Consider the following 21,867-nt stretch of genomic DNA (forward strand, 5'->3'; position numbering starts at 1 on the left):
TTTGTCGTAACTGTAGAAATATTTCAGTGCTCTTCTCTACTGGTCCTAGGTGTCCTCACATTGCAGGTGCTGTAGTGTGGCCCTCTGGGACCAGGGATGAAAACCACTATGCAATGCAATACAGCTTGAAGTAAAAAGTATGTTCTTCATGGAAAACAATGCTAATGACTGTGGCAGAAAAACACTTGTCGCTGTAGTTTATGAAGAAGTCTTTGGAGAAAACGTCCAGTTATAAAGAGAAATGTTTCCAAACAGATGCCCTTATTATGTGATTAGGTTATTACCAATGATGTATATAATAGTGAAATAGTCCAAATAGTCTGTGAATCTGCGAATATGACGTACAGTACCAGTCAAAAGTTTGGACACACCTACTCATTCCATGGTTTTTCCTTATGTTACTATTTTCTACATTGTAGAGTAATAGTGAAGACATCAAAACTAGGAAATACCACATATGGAATGATGTAGTAACTTAAAAAGTGTTAAACAAATCAAAATATATTTTATATTTGAGATTCTTCAAAGTAACCAGCCTTTGCCTTGATGACAGCTTTGCATACTCTTGGCATTCTCTCAATCAGCTTCATGAGGTATTCGCCTGGAATGCATTTCAATTAACAGGTGGGCCTTCTTAAAAGTTAATTTGTGGAATTTCTTTCATTCTTAATGCGTTTGAGCCAATCAGTTGTGTTGTGACAAGGTGGGGTGGTATACAGAAGATAGCCCTATATGGTAAAAGACCATATTCATATTATGTCAAGAACAGCTCAAATAAGCAAAGAGAAACGACAGTCCATCATTATTTTAAGATATGAAGGCCAGTCAATCTGGAAAAGTTCAAGAATTTTAAAAGTTTCTTCAAGTGTAGTTGCAAAAAGCATCATACGCTATGATGAAACTGGCTCTCATGAGGACTGCCACAGGAAAGGAAGACCCAGAGTTACCTCTGCTGCAGATGATAAGTTCATTAGAGTTAACTACACCTCAGATTGCAGCCCAAATAAATGCTTCACAAAGTTCACATAACAGACACATCTCAACATAGACTGTTCAAAGGAGACTGCGTGAATCAGGCCTCCATGGTCGAATTGCTGCAAAGAAATCACTACTAAAGGACACCAATAATAAGAAGAGACATGTTTGGACCAAGAAAAACGAGCAATTTACATTAGACCGGTGGAAATCTGTCCTTTGGTCTGATGAGTCCAAATTTGAGATTTTTAGGTTTCATCTACCGTGTCTTTGTGAGACGCAGAGTAGGTGAACAGATGATCTCTGCATGTGTGGTTCCCTCCGTGAAGCATGGAGGAGGAGGTGTGATGGTGTGGGGGTGCTTTGCTGGTGACACTGTCAGTGATTTATTTAGAATTCAAGGCACACTTAACCAGCATGGCTACCATAGCATTCTGCAGCGATACACCATCCCATCTGGTTTGCACTTAGTGGGACTATCATTTGTTTTTCAACAGGACAATGACCCAAAACACACCTCCAGGCTGTGTAAGGACTATTTGACAAAAAAGGGGAGTGATGGAGTGTTGCATCAGATGACCTGGCTTCCACAATCATCCGGCCTCAACCCAATTGAGATAGTTTGGGATGAGTTGGACCGCAGAGTGAAGGAAAAGCAGGCAAAGTGCTCCGCATATGTGGAAACTCCTTCAAGACTGTTGGAAAAGCATTCCAGGTGAACTAGGTTGAGAGAATGCCAAGGGTGTGCAAAGCTGTCATCAAGGCAAAGGGTGGCTACTTTCAAGACTCTAAAACAGAAAATACATTTCGATTTGTTTAACACTTTTTTGGTTACTACATGATTCCATATGTGCTATTTCATAGTTTGGTGTCTTCACTATTATTCTACAATGTAGAAAATCATCAAAATAAAGAAAACCTCTTGAATGAGTAGGTGTGTCCAAACTTTTGCCTGGTACTGTATATTTTGCTTCATATGACAACTGTTACAGATTAGGCTGCAGAAGCACGAGTTCAAAGATGTTATGCTGAGTAGCCATTATCACCATACACCACAGTATAGGCTACAACGGCTGTGTTTACACAGGCAGCCCAATTTTTATCAATTTCCACTAATGTGTCTTTCTGAAAAGTCCGCTCAGTTATTTTGCCAATAATTGGGTAAACGGTCAGAATTGGGATGCCTGTGTAAACCAGCAAAGAGCTGACAAAAACTGGATGGTTCGTGAAAAAAAGGGACTTCCTTTGAACCCGGAAGATGTACTTTTTTTTTTTAGATGCTGGGGTCATGCACGGTTTTCTCCAAATTGTCACATGGCATGCATGGCCACTACGATGCATTTAGATATGGGGGAGATTGAAAATGAACCGGTGCGACCAAAAATTAAGGATGCAAAGGGTATTCTCCAACAAAACCGCGAGTTCCTGGACTTCTTCTGGGATATCGCTAAACCTGAACAAGATATACGGCTGAAAGCCATTGAAAATCTCATACAATATCTGAAGAAGAGTGAAAAGGTTGGTGTGTTTGGGTCTGCTCTCAGTTGCTAGCTAGCTAACAGTTAGCTAACATAGCCTACTTATTTTGCTAAACTATCGACCGTAGTTAGCTAGGCACATTGTCACATTATGATATTCGTGGGTGTTGCACTTTAGAGCAACCCATAACGTTATCAATTTCCAGATTAGTACAGCTGTAAAACGCTGAGCAGTATGGCTAGCTAGTGAGGCTAACGTTGCTAACTACTGGAGATGCCCAGGAATATTATTTCACACATGGCCATGTGGGTTGAATTGTGAGCTTTGATTGCTGGCATGCGTCTTACTCTAATTCTATCAATTTGAGTTGTCAAACTCACTTTTGAAGGGGTAGGTGCTACCACACGTACATTTTATGTTAACTTTATGGAGCCATCCAGTTCTTGACATTTAGCCATAACGTCTTGTCTTTCCTTTCTAGTCAGATGAGCTGAAGTACACTCTGAAGAGACTGGTGGATGGCTTGGCACACACCAGAGAGGCTGCCCGGCCAGGCTTCAGTTTGGCTTTGGGACAGGTAATGCAATCAAAAATGCATATTTTGACAAATGGGTAAAACAATGTTAATTGTGTAGATAGTCTTACAAGAAAACCAATGGTCCAAACCGCATGTTGCTATTATAATCCGTTCAAAGGTATTGGCGTTTTTCAGTGGTGAGAAAGTACCAAATTCTCATCCTTGAGTAAAAGTAAAGATATGTTATTCATAGAAAATTACTCAAGTTGAAAGTCACCCAGTAAAATACTACATGAGTAAAAGTAAAAGTATTTGGTTTAAAAAAATACTCAAGTATCAAAGGTAAATGTAATTGATAAAATGTACTTAAGTATCAAAAATTAAAGTATAAATCATTTCAAATTCCTTATATTAAGCAAACCAGGTGGCACAATTTTTTTGTTTTTAAAACAATTATTTGTGGATAGCCAGGGTCAACATCATTCAAAATGTAACAAGTACTTTTGTGTTTCAGGGAAAATGTATGGAGTAAAAAGTAGATTATTTCCTTTAGGAATGTAAACGTTGTCAAAAATATATATAAATAAAGTAGATACCCCCAAAAACTACTTAAAAATACTTGAAAGTACTACTTAACTTAAGTACTTTACTCCATTGGCGTTTTTACCCATGTAAGATGGCCAAAATTAGGGTGACTAAGTCAATGAAGGCCAGAGGGGGAAAAAATAAGGAAAATTGCATAGCACCATGTCAGCTAGGCTGGATGCTGTGTGAGAATGAAGGCTACCTGACAGGCTCACTGACCTGTTGATCTCATCGTTCTTCTAGAATCCACAGGACATAAAACAATATAGAGGGAAGATAAATATTGATTTTGAGACGTGATGTAGTATTTTAGTATACCGTTTTCATATTGATGCAATTTTCCTGTTCTTCAAAGATTTTGCACAAAACAAGCGTATCTGTGAAATGTCAATGGAGCACTGAGCATACAGCAAGCTTTTATTCTCAAATCCTTTTACATTTAATTCAGCTAGTGTCATGCTAATTTAGTTTTTTTTTTGCAACCTATGGAAACATTGAAGAGGACGACATGTAAAAACCTCAAAAGTTGCAGTGAGAAAGCTGCACTGCTCTGTCAACATAGTTCTGTGCTTATCGGATGTATTAGGTTACAAAATCTGACTTTATGGATATATACAGTGAATTAAAAGACCCCCTGAACGATTCAGAACAGGAACAATCATATTTGTCTTGGTAAACTATTTAACATAAGGAAGTGAAATTTCATCACCAAAGTGCGTTTTCACCCACTCATGGCAGTGGGTGGCCACCCTACTATACATCTAATGGCTCAGCAAAATCCTGTGTCTTTGTACATGTCTAACGAATTAGTTATTAAGGTGTTTTTACATAACATGTTAGAAGATGATGTGACTTATGCATCATTTCTCTTTCATTGTTTTGGTTGTCAGGTCCTGAGCGTGTTTGAGGAGGTATCTCTGCGTACCGCATTTGATCAAATCAAAGAGAAGCACAACTTGGTGACAGTGAAAAAGGTGAGCATGTGATATGACTAAAGTTAGATGCTGTGTACCATGGTAAATATTTATAAGTCATTTTACTAACACACAACTTAATGTAATCGGCCAATGAAGATCTCCATTTTATACTGTATCTTGTGTTGACAGAAACTCATCAGAAATGCTGCTTTTGGGAACTTCTTTGGTGTGCTTGCCTTGTCTCAGTCCACACGCCTTCCAAAGGTAAGAATGACACCAGGTAACCCAAGGGCTTGGCAGAGAAGATTAGTATACCATGTTTGGTGCAGATAATGGAGGAGCACATAGACGGGTTGGTTGTTTAGCAACAAAACGGGGTTGGCTTAGACTGTTTACAACATGTAAACTACACTGAACAAAAATATAAACGCAACATGTGAAGTGTTGGTTTCATGAGCTGAAATAGAAGATGCCAGAAATGTCCCATTTGCATAAAAGGCGTATTTCTCTCTGTTGTGCACACATTTGTTTACATCCCTGTTAGTGAGCATTTCTACTTTGCCAAGATAATCCATCCACGTGGTGGGTGTGGCATATCAATAAGCACACCTGTGCTGTGGACAATAAAAGGTCGCTGTAAAATATGCAGTTTTATCACATAACCCAAAGCCACGGATGTCTTAAGTTTTGAGGGAGTGTGCATTTGACATGCTGACAGCAGGGCTGTCCACCAGAGCTGTTGTCAGATAATTTAATGTTAATTTCTTTATCATAAGCTGCCTCTAACGTTGTTTTAGAGAATATGGCAATGCGTCCAACTGGCCTTACAATCGCAGACCACGTGTATGATGTCGTGGGGGGCAAGCGGTTTGCTGATGCAAACAGTCTGGAAGTTGAAAATGTCCCAATGATTCATGGCCTGCATCCTCACCAGACATTTTATTTTTATTTATTTACTTAACCTGTTTTCTTCCTAATTTTGAGATATCCAATTGGTAGTTAGTCTTGTCCCATCGCTGCAACTCCCATACGGGCTAGGGAGAGGTGAAGGTCGAGAGGAATGTGTCCTCCAAAACACCACCCTACCAAGCTGTACTAAACACACTCTCTTAACCTGGAAGCCAGCCGCACCAATGTGCAACAGAAAAAGTACAACTGGCTACCTAGCATGCGCCCGGCCCACCACAATACTCAGACATGTCACCCATTCAGCATGTTTGGAATGCGTGTCCTAGTTAAAGCCAATATCCAGCAAATTCTCACAGCCACTGAGGAGTGGGACAACATTCCAATGGCCACAATCAAGAACATGATCAACTCCATGTGAATGGGAGATGTTGCACAGCATTTAATTTTTTAAATTTAACTAGACAAGTAAGTTAAGACCAAATCTTGTTTACAATGAGGGCCTACCGGGGAACAGTGGGTGTGCTTGCCCTGTCTTGTTGAGGGGCAGAACAACATATTTTTACCTTGTCAGCTCGGGGATTGTTATATCTATTATACCTGTATTCCCTGTCATATGAAATCCATAGATTAGTGCCTAATGAATTGATTTCAATTGACTGATTTCCTTATATGAATTCTAACTCTGTAAAATAGTTAATTATTTCATGTTGCTTTTTATTTTAGTTAAATTTATATTTAGTCTCAATGTTTTATTGTAGCCATATTAGCATAGACCTGACATCAGTCAAAAAAAACTAAAAACAAGACGTATCAATAGCAAGATACAATGAACTGAAACGAGCCACCTTTGATTCCCTACATTGCAGTTTCTTGTCATTGTTGCTTCTTGTCATTGTTGCTAGCTATCTGACCATTCAGAATCATAGCAACGCACGCCTTCCAGCCTCGTCATGCTTGCATCATTTTCATGAAGTCAGCCAACCCAGTCGATATGTCCATCTATTGTTACTGTGGAACCTGGCTCTGTCTCTAATTTTCAGTGTGTGTTTGGTATGCTTACTTACCTGTGTGTGTGACAGGAGCCGCAGGTGGTGCTGGAGTGTGTCCAGCTCCTCCAGAGCCTCTCGCTTCACAGAGAACACCTGCGGGACCTTCCCAGGAAGACCATGGTGGACATCTTGTCTGAGGTGAGTGACTCAGCCAGCTCTACTTCATACTTCATAAATAATCTACTGGCCCGAACATGGTGTAGTTTTTAAATGCATTGGGACCATGCAGGGCCTATAGGTTGGAATGCTTTCTCTCTGTATTCAGCTATTAATAAGCTATCTGGTTATTATGGTATTGAAGTTGTGTAATATTATTTAGCAATCTAAGTCATTACTCCATTCTTTAGAATTGTATTAATTGCATACATTTTTGATTCTAAAAAATGTAAAGATAATTTTTTTCCTACTTTCCAAAATAGGACGCTGCCCCTTTTTAAGACGTTCTGCATTCCAAAAAAGAGATCGTCATGGCTACAGTAGGCTAGCCAAGACGAATGCCAGGTGTCTTTTTGTAGCTTTCTTTGTGCAGACTATCAACCGTAGCCAGCATACTGCTAGTCTGTTCACTATTTCTCTAAAATAAATAAGCTCAGCCAGTAGATTGGGGCTCCCGAGTGGCGCAGCGGTCTAAGGCACTGCATCTCAGTGATAGAGGAGTCACTACAGACACCCTGGTTAGAATCCAGACTGTATCGCAACCAGCCGTGATTGGAAGTCCCATAGGGCAGCACACAATTGGCCCAGCATCATCGGGGTTTGGCCAGGGTAGGCCATCATTGTAAATAAGAATTTGTTCTTAAATGACTTGCCTAGTTAAATAAACAAAAGATTGGTGGACGCTTGTTTTTTCTCTGGGCAGCTTGCGTGTGCTGTTTGTAAAGGCATGAACTCATGTACTGCTCGAGTGCTCAACAAGTTTTGACTAGCGGTAGCATCGTCGTGTTTGAATGAATGCCCAATCATATGGCTCAAATTCAAATAGCATGACTTTTCTGCGTGTAGTCTTCAATGGTTTAAAATGGTGGACTACGACATAGCAGGTAAATGTTGATCTGGAACATGCTGAGAAGTTACTGGCCCTGACAAGATCCACTGGCCCTGATTTTACTCGCCATTTTATGTGCCATCTTTAATGTCAGACCCTGCTTGGGGTCCCAATGTGATAAATCCTGGTGTGGAAGGGTGCAGTCAATATGACTTGTGTTTGGTGTTTGTGTTTCTCCAGACGTCAGAGGAGGTGTTTGAGGAGGTGTTGCTGGGAGCTCTGCAGACAGACCTGTCCTCCGCCTTCAGCACCCCCGAGCAGCTGCAGCTCCTCCTGGTGGCCATGCAGAAGTTCCCCCAGGTGCTCAAGCCCAAGAAGCTGAAGAAGCTGCTGGGCACCTCCACAATCATTACCATGGACAATATCCCTAAGTGAGCAGATTTTTACCACTATGTCTAGGTTTCTTCTTCCATGGTCATGGTGACACACACACATACACACTTTGACTAAATGTACAATCAAAACCTGTGTTTCCTCTCCCCTAGGTTAACAGAGGTACTGAAGATGGCTGCCCGCTCTGTCAAAAAGGACCGCCTACTGCCTGCGGTGGCTCTGGACCTGCTGCAGATCTCTCTGAAGGAGGACAACTTTGAGCTCTTCTGGAGGGAGACAATAATCAAGGGAATGTTAAAAGACCAGCCAGGGCCCACACAGTAAGCACAGAACTGGGGTCAAAAGACTATTGCTCCCCACTTACATTTGGACCCTGAACCTGAGTATTAGATGATTGAACTATGTTCTGTTGTCAAGACCCCTGTCATTTTTCAAATTTATTGCAAGCACCCCCCCCCCCCCCACACACACACACAATGTACGTGTATGTTCCTGTTTTCCTTCCTTTGTCGCAAATGTCCATAGCTGTGCCAACATGCGGTCTTCTCTCTGTGCCACAGTTACCTGAGCTACCGGCTGCTGGGCAGTGCCCTGCCCTTGCTGACCCTGGTCCAGCTGAAACAGGTGCTAAATGGAGAGGTGATGAGGGCCTACGGGGAACACGTGGTCTCTGCTCAGGTCAGTCTCCCATCAAATGTCTGACTCATGACGGCACCAGGTCAAATGTCTGACTCACGACGGCACCATGTCATAGAAATACATAGTAATGCTGCAGGCGTCTTAGTTAGTCACAGAACATGTGTAGCAAGATGCTCACTTATCCAAAAAGTTAGTTTTTAATATATTGACTTAAAAGTATGCGCTCACCTCGCCCCCTCAGCTCCCAGACCGCTTCAAGTTTGCCCCCGAGATGGAGACGTACGTGGGTGACTTCCTGCAGGGCTGCGATGAACCGGAGAAGCAGCTGGCGGTGGTGGTGGCCTTCTCCCTGCTCACCAACCAGGGCTACCCCGTGGTGCCCTCCTTTTGGAGGGTTGTGCAGCACCTGCGGCCCACCGCCCTGCAGAGCTACGTGGACTGGCTCAAAGACATGTTCCTCAACCCCCAGCTGGAAAGCTGCCTGGACTTCAGCACCCGCAGGCAGAAGGAGAACCAGGAGGGCGGAGTCCAGTGAGTAGAACCCTTATAGCATGTCACATTAGAACTTAATATATGCCTTTCCAATTAATTGCTGACTGTCTCTATCCTTAGGAGAGAGAACTGTATATTCCGCCTGAGGAAATGGATCATTCCGCGCCTCACCTCCATTGTGGAGAACAACCAGGTGAAGAGAGAGGAGGATCTAGTGATGGATGTAGCTAGGTGAGAGATCTCACTGCAGGGAAAACATCATGTCACTGGACTGTTTGCTGCTCCTCCAAGTGATTTTAAATGCTGCCTTGGTGGTATCACTTGTGGGAGCAGCAAAGGGTTATCTTTTTCCTGTGCCAAGTTGGATGTACGTAATAATATTAACATTTATATCACTACAACCAATGTATTCTGAAGGGCAGTTTATATTCGTAATGTAGCGATTTGCCGATACGCACAGTTTCCCGATTCAAATGTTTAACCTCCCAGGGATATGTGGGACGCTAGCAACCACTGTGTCAGATTTTTAAAAAACTTGACGGTAAAAGCACACCGTGCAATTATGTTAGGTCAGCGCCTAGCCACAGAAAAACATACAGCCATTTTTCAACCAAGCAGAGGTGTCACAAAACTCAGAAATGGCATTATAAATATTCACTTACCTTTGATCTTCATCGGAATGCACTCCCAGGAATCCCAGTTCCACAATAAATGTTTGTTTTGTTTGATAAAGTCCATCATTTATGTCCAAATACCTCCTTCTTGTTTGCGTGTTTAGTTCACAAATTCACAAGGCGCATGCACTTAGTCCAGACAAAGTCAAAACAGTTCCATTATAGTTCGTAGAAACATGTCAAACGATGTGTATATAATCAATCTTTAGGATGTTTTTATCATAAATCTTCAATAATATTCCAACCGGACAATTCCTTTGTCTTTAGAAATTAAAGGGAACGCAGCTCGCTTTCACGGCCACGCATGTGTGATTTAGCTCCTGGCATTCTGCCAGACACCTGGTTCAAACAGCTCTTATTCGCTCCCCCTTCACAGTAGAAGCCTGAAATAAGGTTCTAAAGACTGTTGACATCTAGTGTAAGCCTTAGGAAGTGCAATATGACCCCATTTACACTGTATATTGGATAGGCAAAGACTTAAACCTACAAATCTCAGATTTCCCACTTCCTGGTTGGATTTTTCTCAGGGTTTTGCCTGCCATATGAGTTCTGTTATACACAGACATCATTCAAACAGTTTTAGAAACTTCAGAGTGTTTTCTATCCAAATCTACTAATTATATGCATATTCTAGCTTCTGGGCCTGAGTAGCAGGCAGTTTACTCTGGGCACCTTATTCATCCAAGCTACTCAATACTGCCCCCCCAGTCCCAAAGAAGTTAAGACGAGTGCATTGGTCTGCGGACCCCAACCGGATCCAAATGTAGTATGGTCACTATGCCAGGGTTCTCCTCAAACAAGAGGGGTGCTGCACCACCACGTTGGCTTGGCTGAGTAACTATCTTTGATCACCAATGATGTTGTGAATTGCGAAACAGGCCATTCATAAATTCTGAGTTTTCCTCAATTAATTCAGCCTACTGCTGAAATGTGCTATCTCAACACAAATCCAAAGTTGTTCTATATATTCATTGTTCATAGCTAATTTGTAAACAATACATATTGATACATTACCAACGCAACCACTTTCTGTAATCTGCAAAAATGACAAGCTAATTAGTGGGCGATGGTGATTTCAGAACTAAAGTGGGGAGACAAAATACAGGCTACATCCCTCTGGTAGTGGGGTGGTAGATACCCAGTCTCCCTTACGGCTCAGCTCAGGTGCCTACATAGTACAGACACCATATACACACATAGCTCAGACAGATCAGGCTTAGAGAGCCCAGCTCCATCAGCATCAGATTGAAAAAGGAATGTGTTTATGCGACAAATGTTGGTGCATTGAATTGTTTCAAACTAAAACGTATCGGAGCCCATTTATCGAATCATCTTGAAAGGGAAAGATGCACAGATGCTAAGCCATTGTTTTATCCTCCATTGCACCAGGTTTGTCTTTTTCCACGCATTCTTTAACGCTAAGAAAGCTACCCCAGACATACCTGAGACAGAAGCCACTCTGTCAGTGCCCCTGGATGAGAAGACCAGAGTCGTCGTCATCAACTCCTTCTTTGGGTGAAATAACACATTACACTATCACTTTAACAAACACAAGCTGTGGGGTAGTCAAATATGAAGAGCATGGCTGGAATAGTCACTTAAGTTTTAAACATGTATGGTTTTAAAGGGGCAATTTCATGAAAAGCCACAGCATGAGTTAATTTATGTTACTCTACACACCCTATCAACACGTCTCTAACCTCCCAACTCCTTCAGACTCCTGCAGCACATGAACCACCTGCCTTTGCTGGGCGACTCCCCCGAGGTGGCGGCCCGCAACCAGAGGCACGTGCAGGGTGTGACTGGTGACGGCTCCATGTGGATCTACTGCCTCGTGCAGTATGCCGACGCCCTGCTCAACCAGCCAAAGTATGCCCAGAGCACCCAGCCCTTCAGCCCTGAGCAGAGACGGACCTGGGACAGGTATGTACCATGTAGAGATGGGGGATTTAAAGGTTGGTGTAAGAAGTGTAAGCCAGTAGTGAACCTGTTGTTATGATATCTAGTATGCTGGCGTCAGTAAGGACTCTAATGAAGAAATCTAAGAAAGGCCAGACTCCAGAGACCTCTGCATTCCAACAACTCTTCCTGCTGGTTGGCATTCACCTGTTCAAGGTAAGCAATTAACTAACAAATGAGGGAAGAAAAATAATTGTTATAGTATTATGGACATTTTAGATTATATATTAAAACATTTTTAGATACATAATTGTACCTTGTTCTTTTCCCACACATTTCTGTATACGTGTTTGCTTGTACCGCAAAGGCTCCAGAGGATTTGGTGGACCTGATGCAGGATCTGCAGAACTGCATGGAGAAAGCCCAAGAAAAGAAGTCCAAGAAGAAGGCAACAGGTAAGACCACACATCTGTAGGCCATGTGTCAGAGCCAACAAACTTTACAATCCACCCCGGTCTTCATCTCTGACAGGGAAGGAAGTACTCATCCTCCATAAATTGGACAATGTAAACAATCTATTTATCTAGTACCCCTCCATACTCTTTCACAGGTTTACAGTAAGGTTTGATAAATACCACCCTCTGTTTCATGTGGCAGCCCTTGGTGTGATGTCTCTGTAACCACATGTCCTCCATTGATCCAGGTTCTGCAGGAGGAGAGGAGGAGCCCCACTGGGCTGAGGTGGTAGTGGACATCCTGCTCTCACTCCTGTCCCAGCCCAGTAGACACATCCGCCACGTCTGCCGGACTGTCTTCTCCAACATCTGTCCCCACGTCACCGCCAGAGCCCTCACCGCCATCTTGGATGTAAGTGTAGACTAAAGAATACTTTACTGTTGCAGAGCTGTAGTTTTGATATATTACATTGTGTTCACTGATGGTAAAACTTTAGTTGATTTGTAAAAGTGCTTGTGGATATATTACAGGAATGTCCATTAATTAGAGGCATTGTGTATTTAGGTTCTGGACCCAGATAAAGATGAGGAGGACAGTGCCGTCGTGGTGACGGATGATCAAGACTCAGACAAAATAAAGAAGAAAGACATTAAAAAGAAAGGAGAGGAGGATGAAGGAGAGATTGAGGTCAGATCAGTTGTTTCACACCTGACCACGTCCACAAAAGTGTATTCTAAAGATTATGAACCGGGTAGTTTGAGCCCTGAATGCTGATTGGTTGAAAGCTGTGGTATGACGCATGACTTGTTTACTGTTCTAATTACGTTGACTAGTTTAGATGTTGTCTATGATTTTTCAACACCGATACCAATTTATTGGAGGATCAAAGAAAGCCAATACCGTTTAATCGTCCGATTAAAAATATATATATATATAAAAAAAAATAAAGTCTATATAATTAAAATGGTTCTTAACATTTTAAAAATATTTTTATTTGTAATAATGACAATTACAACAATACCGAACACTTATTCTAACTTAATATAATACATAAAATCAATTTGGTCTCAAATAATGAAACATGTTCAATTTGGTTTAAATAATGCAAATTATAGGAAGAAATGGTCTTCACACAGTTCACAACGAGCCAGGCGGCCCAAACTGCTGCATATACACTGACTCTGCTTGTACTGAACGCAAGAGAAGTGACACAATTTCCCTAGTTAATATTGCCTGCTAACATTAATTTATTTTCACTAAATATGCAGGCTTAAAAAAATATATACTTGTGTATTGATTTTAAGAAAGGCATTGATGTTTATGGTTAGGTACATTGGTGCAACAATTGTGCTTTTTTCGCGAATGCGCTTTTGTTAAATCACCGTTTGGCGAAGTTGAAGTAGGTTGTGATTCTATGATAAATTAACAGGCACCGCATTTATTATGTGCAACGCAGGACAAGCTAGCAATAATATAATCACTCGTTAACTACACATGGTTGATTGATTGTTTTTTATAAGTTCCAGCCACCAGGTCCTTTTGATGCTGCACTCGCGTAACAGGTGATCAACTTGCCACGCAGTCTCCTCGCGGATTGCAATGTAATGGTCGTCCAAAAATGCTGATAACTTGAAATCGGCCCTAATTTATCGACCATGCCGATTAATCGGTCGCCCTCTAGACTAGTTTAGGAATGTATTTTAAATGAAGGATATATTAGTATATGGCCAATATACCATGGCTAAGGGCTGTATCCAGGCACTCCACGTCGTGCCTAAGAACCCTTATCCGTTTATATCCCCCCCCCCCCGGGCCTTATTGCTTAAATATATCCTTCATTTAAAATGCATCCCATAAGAGTGATTGTTTATATTTAAATATATGTATTACTTGCTTCCTCCGAAGGAGGAACAGTCGGATGCATCAGACGACGACTCTGAGGAGGGTGAAGATGAGGCCATGGAGGAAGGGGGCGAGGTGGATCAGAACTTCCGCATTGAGCTGATGAAGGTCCTACAGAACCAAGGTGCCCTGGTAGGTGTCTTTCCTGTCATTGATATTCTGTTCTACCTCTGGGTTTGTATTTACTGGTAACTAAGGTTGTTATTAGCCTTGATTTAAAAAAAAAAAAAAAAAAGAAGCATTTTGTAGTAAGTCTCTGAATAGGTTTCAAGTGGTTTCAAGGTTGAAATTCTCATTCAGTAAAGTGGAGGATTCAAAAGAAAAGACATTGATACACAGCACTGGGGTATTCTAGACATTAACTGGATTGGGTCTTTCTTCCTGCCCGTCACAGGCCACAGAACAGGATGGCAGCGATGATGACGAACTGGACGATGAAGCCATGATGAAGCTGGACGGCAGCATCGCAGCGCTGTTCCTTGAACAAAAGAAGAAGATGCAGGCTAAGAAGGATGAGAAGGACAAGCTAAAAAAGGGAAAGACCCTCGTCAGAGACTTCAAGATCAAGGTCTATTTCTGTCTCATCTGTTTGGATAGAGCGATGAGTTCTATGAGTGGAAGGTGTGATGTTTCCAATGCTCCTCCTAGTGCTGGCTTCAGGGCACATACTAATAACTGTTGCAATAGCTGTGAGCAGTGCTATTTCTAACACTGCCTCTTGTTCTTCTGGTGCTGGTCCCTCCCCCTATGTACATGGTGCGCTGACCCTGGTTCTTTGCTGTGTTCCAGGTGCTGGACCTGGTTGAGGTGTTCCTGGCCAGGCAGGGCAGCAGCCCCCTGGTGCTGGGCATGGTGGAGCCCCTGCTCAGTGTCATCGAGAGCGGCATGAGCTCTGAGAGTGACCAGCAGGAGCAGGACTTCCTCCGCAAGGCCGCAGACATCTTCAAGTACGGCATGCTGGTGCCATTAGACACACAGACACTACTATCATTTTTTCCCCCATGTAATTTATATAGGCAGTTTTTAAATATTCTAGCAAATAAAATCAACATATGAGCCAGGATCAGAACGTCACTAGCGCATCTGTGTTTGCACACATCACCTGCATAGTGCAAGATGAGTGGGCCGTTGCTCAAGGACAGAGAGACAGTCAGACATTGCGTCAGCAGGTAGGCCTATAAAATGATAGAGAACAGATTAACTAGGTAGCCAATTAAAACATATATTGTACCCTCTAGTTAACTGTTAAGCTATTTTTAGCATGTATTGATGTTCCAAAAATTGTTTCACCGACTCTCGCGAATAAGGCCATACAAAGTTGATTTGCTTTTTTAAACATTTCATGACTAATTTAAATGATTATTTTTGACAAAACTAACTATTCACGTTACCATGGTATTAGTTGGGATTGGGTTCAATCGCTGTGAATCTAATCATGAACATTTAATTGTAGAAACAAATATTAGATGTTGCCTTTGGATAATGTGGCTTCAAAACTTGTTTTATAGATACTTCCAGTTGATTTGAGCATCTAATGTATGGGACATTGTAACACAATAGTCAGCCTGCAAAGTAAACAACTCTAATGTAGCTAAGATAAATGACTGAACTAGAAAAGGTTAATTTCCTGGAGATGTGTGGGCCTACCATAGCCATTTCACCTCTTGATATTTTGAATGAGCAAATTATTTCAAAAGGCATAACTTATTTGTAATGTTGCAATGTTTTACATTAAGGGTGGTCAACCATCTTCCAGGAGAACTAATGGTTGTGCAGGTTTTTATTTCTGTCCCCCTCTAACAAATCACAGTTTAGAAATGAACTGCTCAACCAGACCTTATTAAAGGGCTTGATCAAGAGCCTGAACACCCAGTAGTTCTCCACACTGAGGGCTGACCACATGTGTTTCATACAGTTGCCTAGCAGGGGTTCTACTTTGTGGGGGGTTAAGTGCCTTGCTCAATTTCATGGGTTCAGAGAGCAGCCTCCCTGTGTCGATACCACATTACGCATACTTTTTTTTATACATTGCCCTCCATAATTGTTGGGACAGTGACATTTTTGTTTCGGCTTTGTACTCCAGCACTTTGGATTTGAAATGATACGATAAGTGAGGACGTTAGACACGCACAAGTCACCCCCCAGACATGCTAATGTCTCACCATTGCAACAACAGGCGAGATTAGGATTTTTGAGTGGGTATATTTGTGCGTCTAACTTTCTCACTCATCCTTATTCACGTTTCTTTCAGGACACTCCGCAGTCATGGTAGCGTGTGCTTTTAATATAAGTGTTTACAATCATATTATATTCTTATTTACAATTGAAGTGACTCCAATGACAATACATTATTATTATACCATTCATTTCTATTGGGCACAAAATAGTCTAACACAACCAAAACAAATGCATCCAACAAGTTTGTAGTAATCATTGCCTTCTAGAAATGTGACTAAATATTACACTTTAGACTACTTTAATACACAAATTAATTTGGCCCAATAGTATGAACAAAAAGTGCTGTAATTTCTAAACTGTTCACCCGATATGGATTAAAATACCCTAAAATGTATAGCTGAGAGTCTGCACTTTAACCTCATGGTCACTGTATCATTTCACATCCAAAGTGCTGGAGTACAGAGCCAAAACAACAATGTGTCACTGTCCCAGTAATTACTGAGGGTGCCATATGTATATGGAGATGCCTCCAATTGTTGATCATGGAAATTTGGTTAAGTCATAATGTGTATGAATCCTACATATCAAAATCATTGACTGAGTACAGAATGCATCCCCACTCGTCATACAAAAAATGATATCAAACAAGAGTTCAGAGTGTGATGTTAGATATGTCCTATCAGGAAGTCAAAGGTAGTTTTGCGAGCCAATGCAAACTAGTGTTAGCACAATGACTGAAAGGCTACAGATACAGTAACATACGCTAGAGAACAATACAAGTGGATTCATAGCTTCCAATCATTCCTCCTCTTGTCCCAAATTGAACCACATCCCTATATACAGTCAAAAGTTTTGAGAATGACACAAATATTAAATTCTGCCAAGTTTGCTGCTTGTCAGATGTTACACTGAAGTATAATTACAAGCATTTCATAAGTGTCAAAGGCTTTTATTGACAATTACATGAAGTTGATGCAAAGAGTCAATATTTGCAGTGTTGACCATTTTTCAAGACCTCTGCAATCCGCCCTGGCATGCTGTCAAGTAACTTCTGGGCCACATCCTGACTGATGGCAGCCCATTCTTGCATAATCAATTCTTGGAGTTTGTCCACCCGCCTCTTGAGGATTGACCACAAGTCCTCAATGGGATTAAGGTCTGGAGTTTCCTGGCCATGGACCCAAAATATTGATGTTTTGTTCCCCGAGCCACTTAGTTATCACTTTTGCCTTATGATAAGGTGTTTCATCATGCTGTAAAAGGCATTGTTTGTCACCAAACTGTTCCTGGATGGTTGGGAGAAGTTGCTCTCGGAGGATGTGTTGGTACCATTCTTTATTCATGGCTGTGTTCTTAGGCAAAATTGTGAGTGAGCCGACTCCCTTGGCTGAGAAGCAACCAAACACATGAATGGTCTCAGGATGCTTTACTGTTGGCATGACGAAGGACTGATGGTATCACTCACCTTGTCTTCTCTGGACAAGCTTTTTTCCGGATGCCCCAAAAAATCGGAAAGGGGATTCATCAGAGAAAATGACTTTACCCCAGTCCTCCGCAGTCCAATCCCTGTACCTTTTGCAGAATATCAGTCTTCCCCTGATGTTTTTCCTGGAGAGAAGTGGCTTCTTTGCTACCCTTCTTGACACTAGGCCATCCTCCAAAAGTCTTCGCCTCACTGTGCGTGCAGATGCACTCACACCTGCCTGCTGCCATTCCTGAGCAAGCTCTACTGGTGGTGCCCCGATTCCCGCAGCTGAATCAACTTTAGGAGACTATCCTGGCGCTTGCTGCAATCTTAATTGCAGCAATATCCTTGCCTGTGAAGCCCTTTTTGTGAAAAGCAATGATGAAGGCATGTGTTTCCTTGCAGGAAACCATGGTTTACAGAGGAAGAACAATGATTCCAAGCACCACCCTCCTTTTGAAGCTTCCAGTCTGTTATTCGAACTCTCAGCATGACAGAGGGATCTCCAGCCTTGTCTTCGTCAACACTCACACCTGTGTTAACGAGAGAATCACTGACATGTCAGCTGGTCCTTTTGTGGCAGGGCTGAAATGCAGTGGAAATGTTTTTGGGGTATTCAGTTCATTTGCAATGAATTGCAATTCATCTGATCACTCTTCATAACATTCTGGAGTATATGCAAATTGCCATCATACAAACTGAGGCAGCAGTCTTTGAAAATTAATATTTGTCATTCTCAACTTTTGGCCACGACTACTACCTCTAACTAACTTAAAGGGGCAGCTGAACATTTCTCTCACAAGTGACTCATGAGAGTACATTGTGCCTGATTGAGCATGGAACCCTCATACAGTTTATTCATGAACTTTTAGTGATTTCCTGTCAAAACAAACACTCATCAAATACTTTTATTGTGCTCCCAAATGTCAGTGCATTAGAGCCATGTATAATAGTGTTAACGGTATTAAAACTCATTAACACAAAGCACCAAGCTATGTAATAGATGTAAGCCAGGATGTGTTTTACTTCTTTATGCACCTATATAGAACAGCTTGTCAGATGCAGCTTCATTGAAGACTGAGCTATTCCTGTCAAGTTTTCCAGTATTATTCTGCTATACTGATCAGTCAGTAACGTTATCCTCTACTCCCCCAGGAACCAGTTATGCCGGGCCAAGCAGTACTGTAAGACCGTAGGTGACAGACAGGGGGAGCTCCACGACCTGCTGGAGAAACTCATGACCAAAGCCCAGAAGCTCTCGGACTCCTCAGTATCACTCTACTTCTTCAGTGCATCTCTGTACCTGGTCAAGGTGCTGAGAGGGGGGGTGCCCGGGGCCTCCGCAGACGGCAAGACAATTCTATCAACTGAGGAGGTAAGTAGCCTAGTGTTAGGGGAGGCAGGGTAGCCTAGTGGTTAGAGCATTGGACTAGTAACCGAAAGGTTGCAAGTTCAAATCCCTGAGCTGACAAGTTACAAATCTGTCGTTCTGCAGGCAGTTAACCCACTGTTCCTAGGCTGTCATTGAAAATAAGAATTTGTTCTTAACTGACTTGCCTAGTTAAAAAAAAAAAAAAGTCTCTTTACCAACCTGAATGTATGCTGAGTATTTACTATGTGTCTTTTGTGTAAAACCAACCTGTTGATATGCTGAAATCTCCTTGTGCTGCAGTTGAGGTTCATGGGTAACGTGGACGTGGAGAGGGTCTCTGACATCTTTAAAGGGGCTCTGCGCTCCTTCATGACACGCAGAAAGAGCCCTCTGTCAGGTCTGATGTTCATCGACCTCTTCACCCGCTTCCCTGTGAGACAACGGCAACAACTCTTATTCTATCTACACTACCCTCAAGGGACTGTATAAACACTTGAAGATGTATAATTATTTTCCTCTTGTGGCTGGTGTAACAGTGATTATCTTCTGTTGTGTGTAGGTTCTGTGTGTGAACCTATTGGAGACTGCAGTGGAACACATCACAATAGGAATCAGAGAACACCAACAAGTAAGACTAGCAGGCTCCTCACCTCAACAATTAGGAGTAAAAATAAGCATCTAACCATGGGTCAACTTCTACCAGCTCCACTTTTAAAACAATGACTAACCTAACTCTTCCCAGCCAATTATCCTTTCAGCCTGATGGTAAATACCACTGATCTGTAGAATAACATCTGCACATTAAGGGTTTGACTTTGTGTTCCACAGAGCCAGGCTAGTGCCATGGTGCTGCGGGGGCTGCAGAGCAGGGAGGTACAGCAGCTGTTGGCGGGCGACCCCTGGGCAGGGCTGCTTCAGAAGGCGGTGGGCCAGGTGGCAGCGGTAGGCATCAAACACCTCACCCAAGCTTAGACATTAGAGAACGTGAAACTTTAAACCATAGGAATCAATCTCTACATCACATTAAACTCAGATCAACTAGCAATTGTTTTTCATGCAGTTCAATCTATAGGTTTGTCTTAGATGATAAATCACCTCTCCCTGGGCTGTTGATTTTAGAAGACGTTACAGATATGGTTGTGGATGTTGTTCTCCTCAGAGTCTGGAGACTGTAGTTGAGACCGCTAAGAACAAGGTGGTCCAGGAGAAGTTGGTCAAAGCCCTGGAGCTTGGCCTGTTCCTGGTCAAAAATGTCAACCAGCAGGTAAACCAACTAATTTCACCACATTTCCCTGTCCTACTAACATGGGAGGATTTTTGTAGGTTCTTTGACCTACCTTTGTCTCCTGTGTTTTTTACAGAAACTGTCTGTGGCTCTGGAGCCCCTCAAGAAGGTTCTTCAGTCCATGAGAGAGGTTCTGGGCTTCAAAAAGACAGGGCAGATGGAGGACACCTACTGGGCTGTCATGAAACACTTTGGAGTCATGTGAGTAACTCTGCCACACGATCACTGTCTGCAGTTACACTACCATATCATAGGGAATTAAATGTACCAACAATACTCATAGTAACATATAATCATTGAGGCCTACTTGACAGGTTTTTTGTTGTTGTTGGATGTGAGCAATGTTGATACTTTCCACTATTTCAGATAATTGGTAAGAGCTGCAGTGGCAGTATACCCATAGAGCAGGTTGGTTAGTTGTCCTTCAAGGGGATCTCCAACTTTTTGGGGCAGGGGACCCCTTTTTACATTCATCCAGAGTCTTAAAAGAGCAATTAGGCTTAAGTGCCTTGCTCAGGTGTACATCAGATTTTTTTTACCCTAGTCTGCTCTTGGCCTCAAACCAGCGACCTTTTGGTTACTGACCCAACGCTCTTAACCGCTAGGCTACCTGCTGTTAATTCATCAGGAACCCCGTCATATTCAGAACTCGAGTGAGATACAAGGAGTTTTACGATGACTTCTTCGGCAGTGAATGGCCAGACAAACCTAGTCTCGGGCCTGGGAAGGAATATTGTAAATGCCTGCTTCTTGGCATCGGAGAGAAGATTTTGCAGTTTAAGCTACTTTCATGCAATTCTACACATTTTGCCATGAGGCAGAGAGAACTTGGACTAATTTAAGCTTTAAAACTGCCGTTTGTGGATACCAATATCCCATGTTGCCCACTAGCCTCATACATTGTAAACTACATTATTTATTTTGAGATCTGGCTGCGGACCCATTTTGAGAACCTCTGCTCTAATACCATGTTTTTGTGGCTCCATCTTTAACAGAAAGCCCAAACGGGACAGGATCAGGAAAACCAAGGAGGACCAGGCTGAGCCGACCGCTCCCAAGAAGAAGAAAGGATTCCTGCCCGAAACCAAAAAGAGAAAGAACCGCAAGAAGCAATTGCCTGTCTCTGAGAAAGGGGCAGCAGATGCCAACACAGTCCCCTTGGGGAAACCAGAGGAAGGAAAGAAGAAAAGGAACAAAAATAAGAAACAGCCAGGAGAAGAGACACCTGGACAGGGGCTGGCCAAGAAGGCCAAGATGACACCGTCTGCAATCAAACAGAAGAAAAAGAAGCAGCATACTATCTAGACTGTATATGTGTGTACGGGGCCTCACTCTGGTTTTGTAACTTTTCTGTTTATACATTTTTCATAAGGTCAGGGTGAGAGAGGTTTGGGGCCTGTGCTAGATTGTCTCTAACCTAACAAGATGTCATTGGCCAGGATTCAATCAGGTTATGCACATTTAAAAGGCATGCAACGGTTACCTTGAAAAGATGCATAGTGGACATGGTGTGAATCCTGACCTTTTGGCATTATGCTAGTAGACCTCAAGCCCATTGAATGTGGTACATGGTAGTGCTTTTATTGATATGTTAAATGTGTTGTATCACCTGATGTGGAGATGGGGCCTCACGCTCTGGTTTTTGTAACTTTTCATAAAGTCATGACGAGAGGTTTGTGGACAGTGCTAGATTGTC

At 42.2% G+C, this 21,867-nt stretch overlaps 1 protein-coding gene across 1 annotated transcript; it reads left to right on the forward strand.

Annotated features, from left to right (window-relative positions):
- The first annotated feature begins 2,255 nt into the window (after positions 1–2,255).
- Positions 2,256–21,857, forward strand: LOC112228473 (myb-binding protein 1A-like protein). Its single transcript, XM_024393829.2, has 26 exons — positions 2,256–2,493; positions 2,936–3,031; positions 4,447–4,530; positions 4,663–4,737; positions 6,462–6,569; positions 7,657–7,847; positions 7,962–8,129; positions 8,370–8,487; positions 8,690–8,979; positions 9,061–9,171; positions 11,004–11,129; positions 11,331–11,537; positions 11,621–11,729; positions 11,881–11,968; positions 12,217–12,380; positions 12,534–12,656; positions 13,875–14,003; positions 14,266–14,439; positions 14,661–14,818; positions 18,670–18,889; positions 19,187–19,318; positions 19,446–19,514; positions 19,715–19,828; positions 20,046–20,150; positions 20,248–20,372; positions 21,167–21,857. Exons 1-26 carry the CDS (start codon positions 2,290–2,292, stop codon positions 21,474–21,476), a joined length of 3,798 nt encoding a protein of 1,265 aa, XP_024249597.2. The 5' UTR covers positions 2,256–2,289; the 3' UTR covers positions 21,477–21,857.
- Positions 21,858–21,867: the final 10 nt, after the last annotated feature.

Source organism: Oncorhynchus tshawytscha, linkage group LG30 (genome assembly GCF_018296145.1).
Source record: "Oncorhynchus tshawytscha isolate Ot180627B linkage group LG30, Otsh_v2.0, whole genome shotgun sequence".
In the NCBI taxonomy this organism is placed as follows: domain Eukaryota; kingdom Metazoa; phylum Chordata; class Actinopteri; order Salmoniformes; family Salmonidae; genus Oncorhynchus; species Oncorhynchus tshawytscha.

Bases quoted from the DNA above. Each gene is read 5' to 3' on its own strand.
- LOC112228473 (XM_024393829.2), top strand. From the start codon at position 2,290: ATGGCATGCATGGCCACTACGATGCATTTAGATATGGGGGAGATTGAA. The intron at 12,381-12,533 runs GTAAGTGTAGAC...TTGTGTATTTAG, and splicing joins CCCTCACCGCCATCTTGGAT to GTTCTGGACCCAGATAAAGA. The intron at 18,890-19,186 runs GTAAGTAGCCTA...CTTGTGCTGCAG, and splicing joins CAATTCTATCAACTGAGGAG to TTGAGGTTCATGGGTAACGT.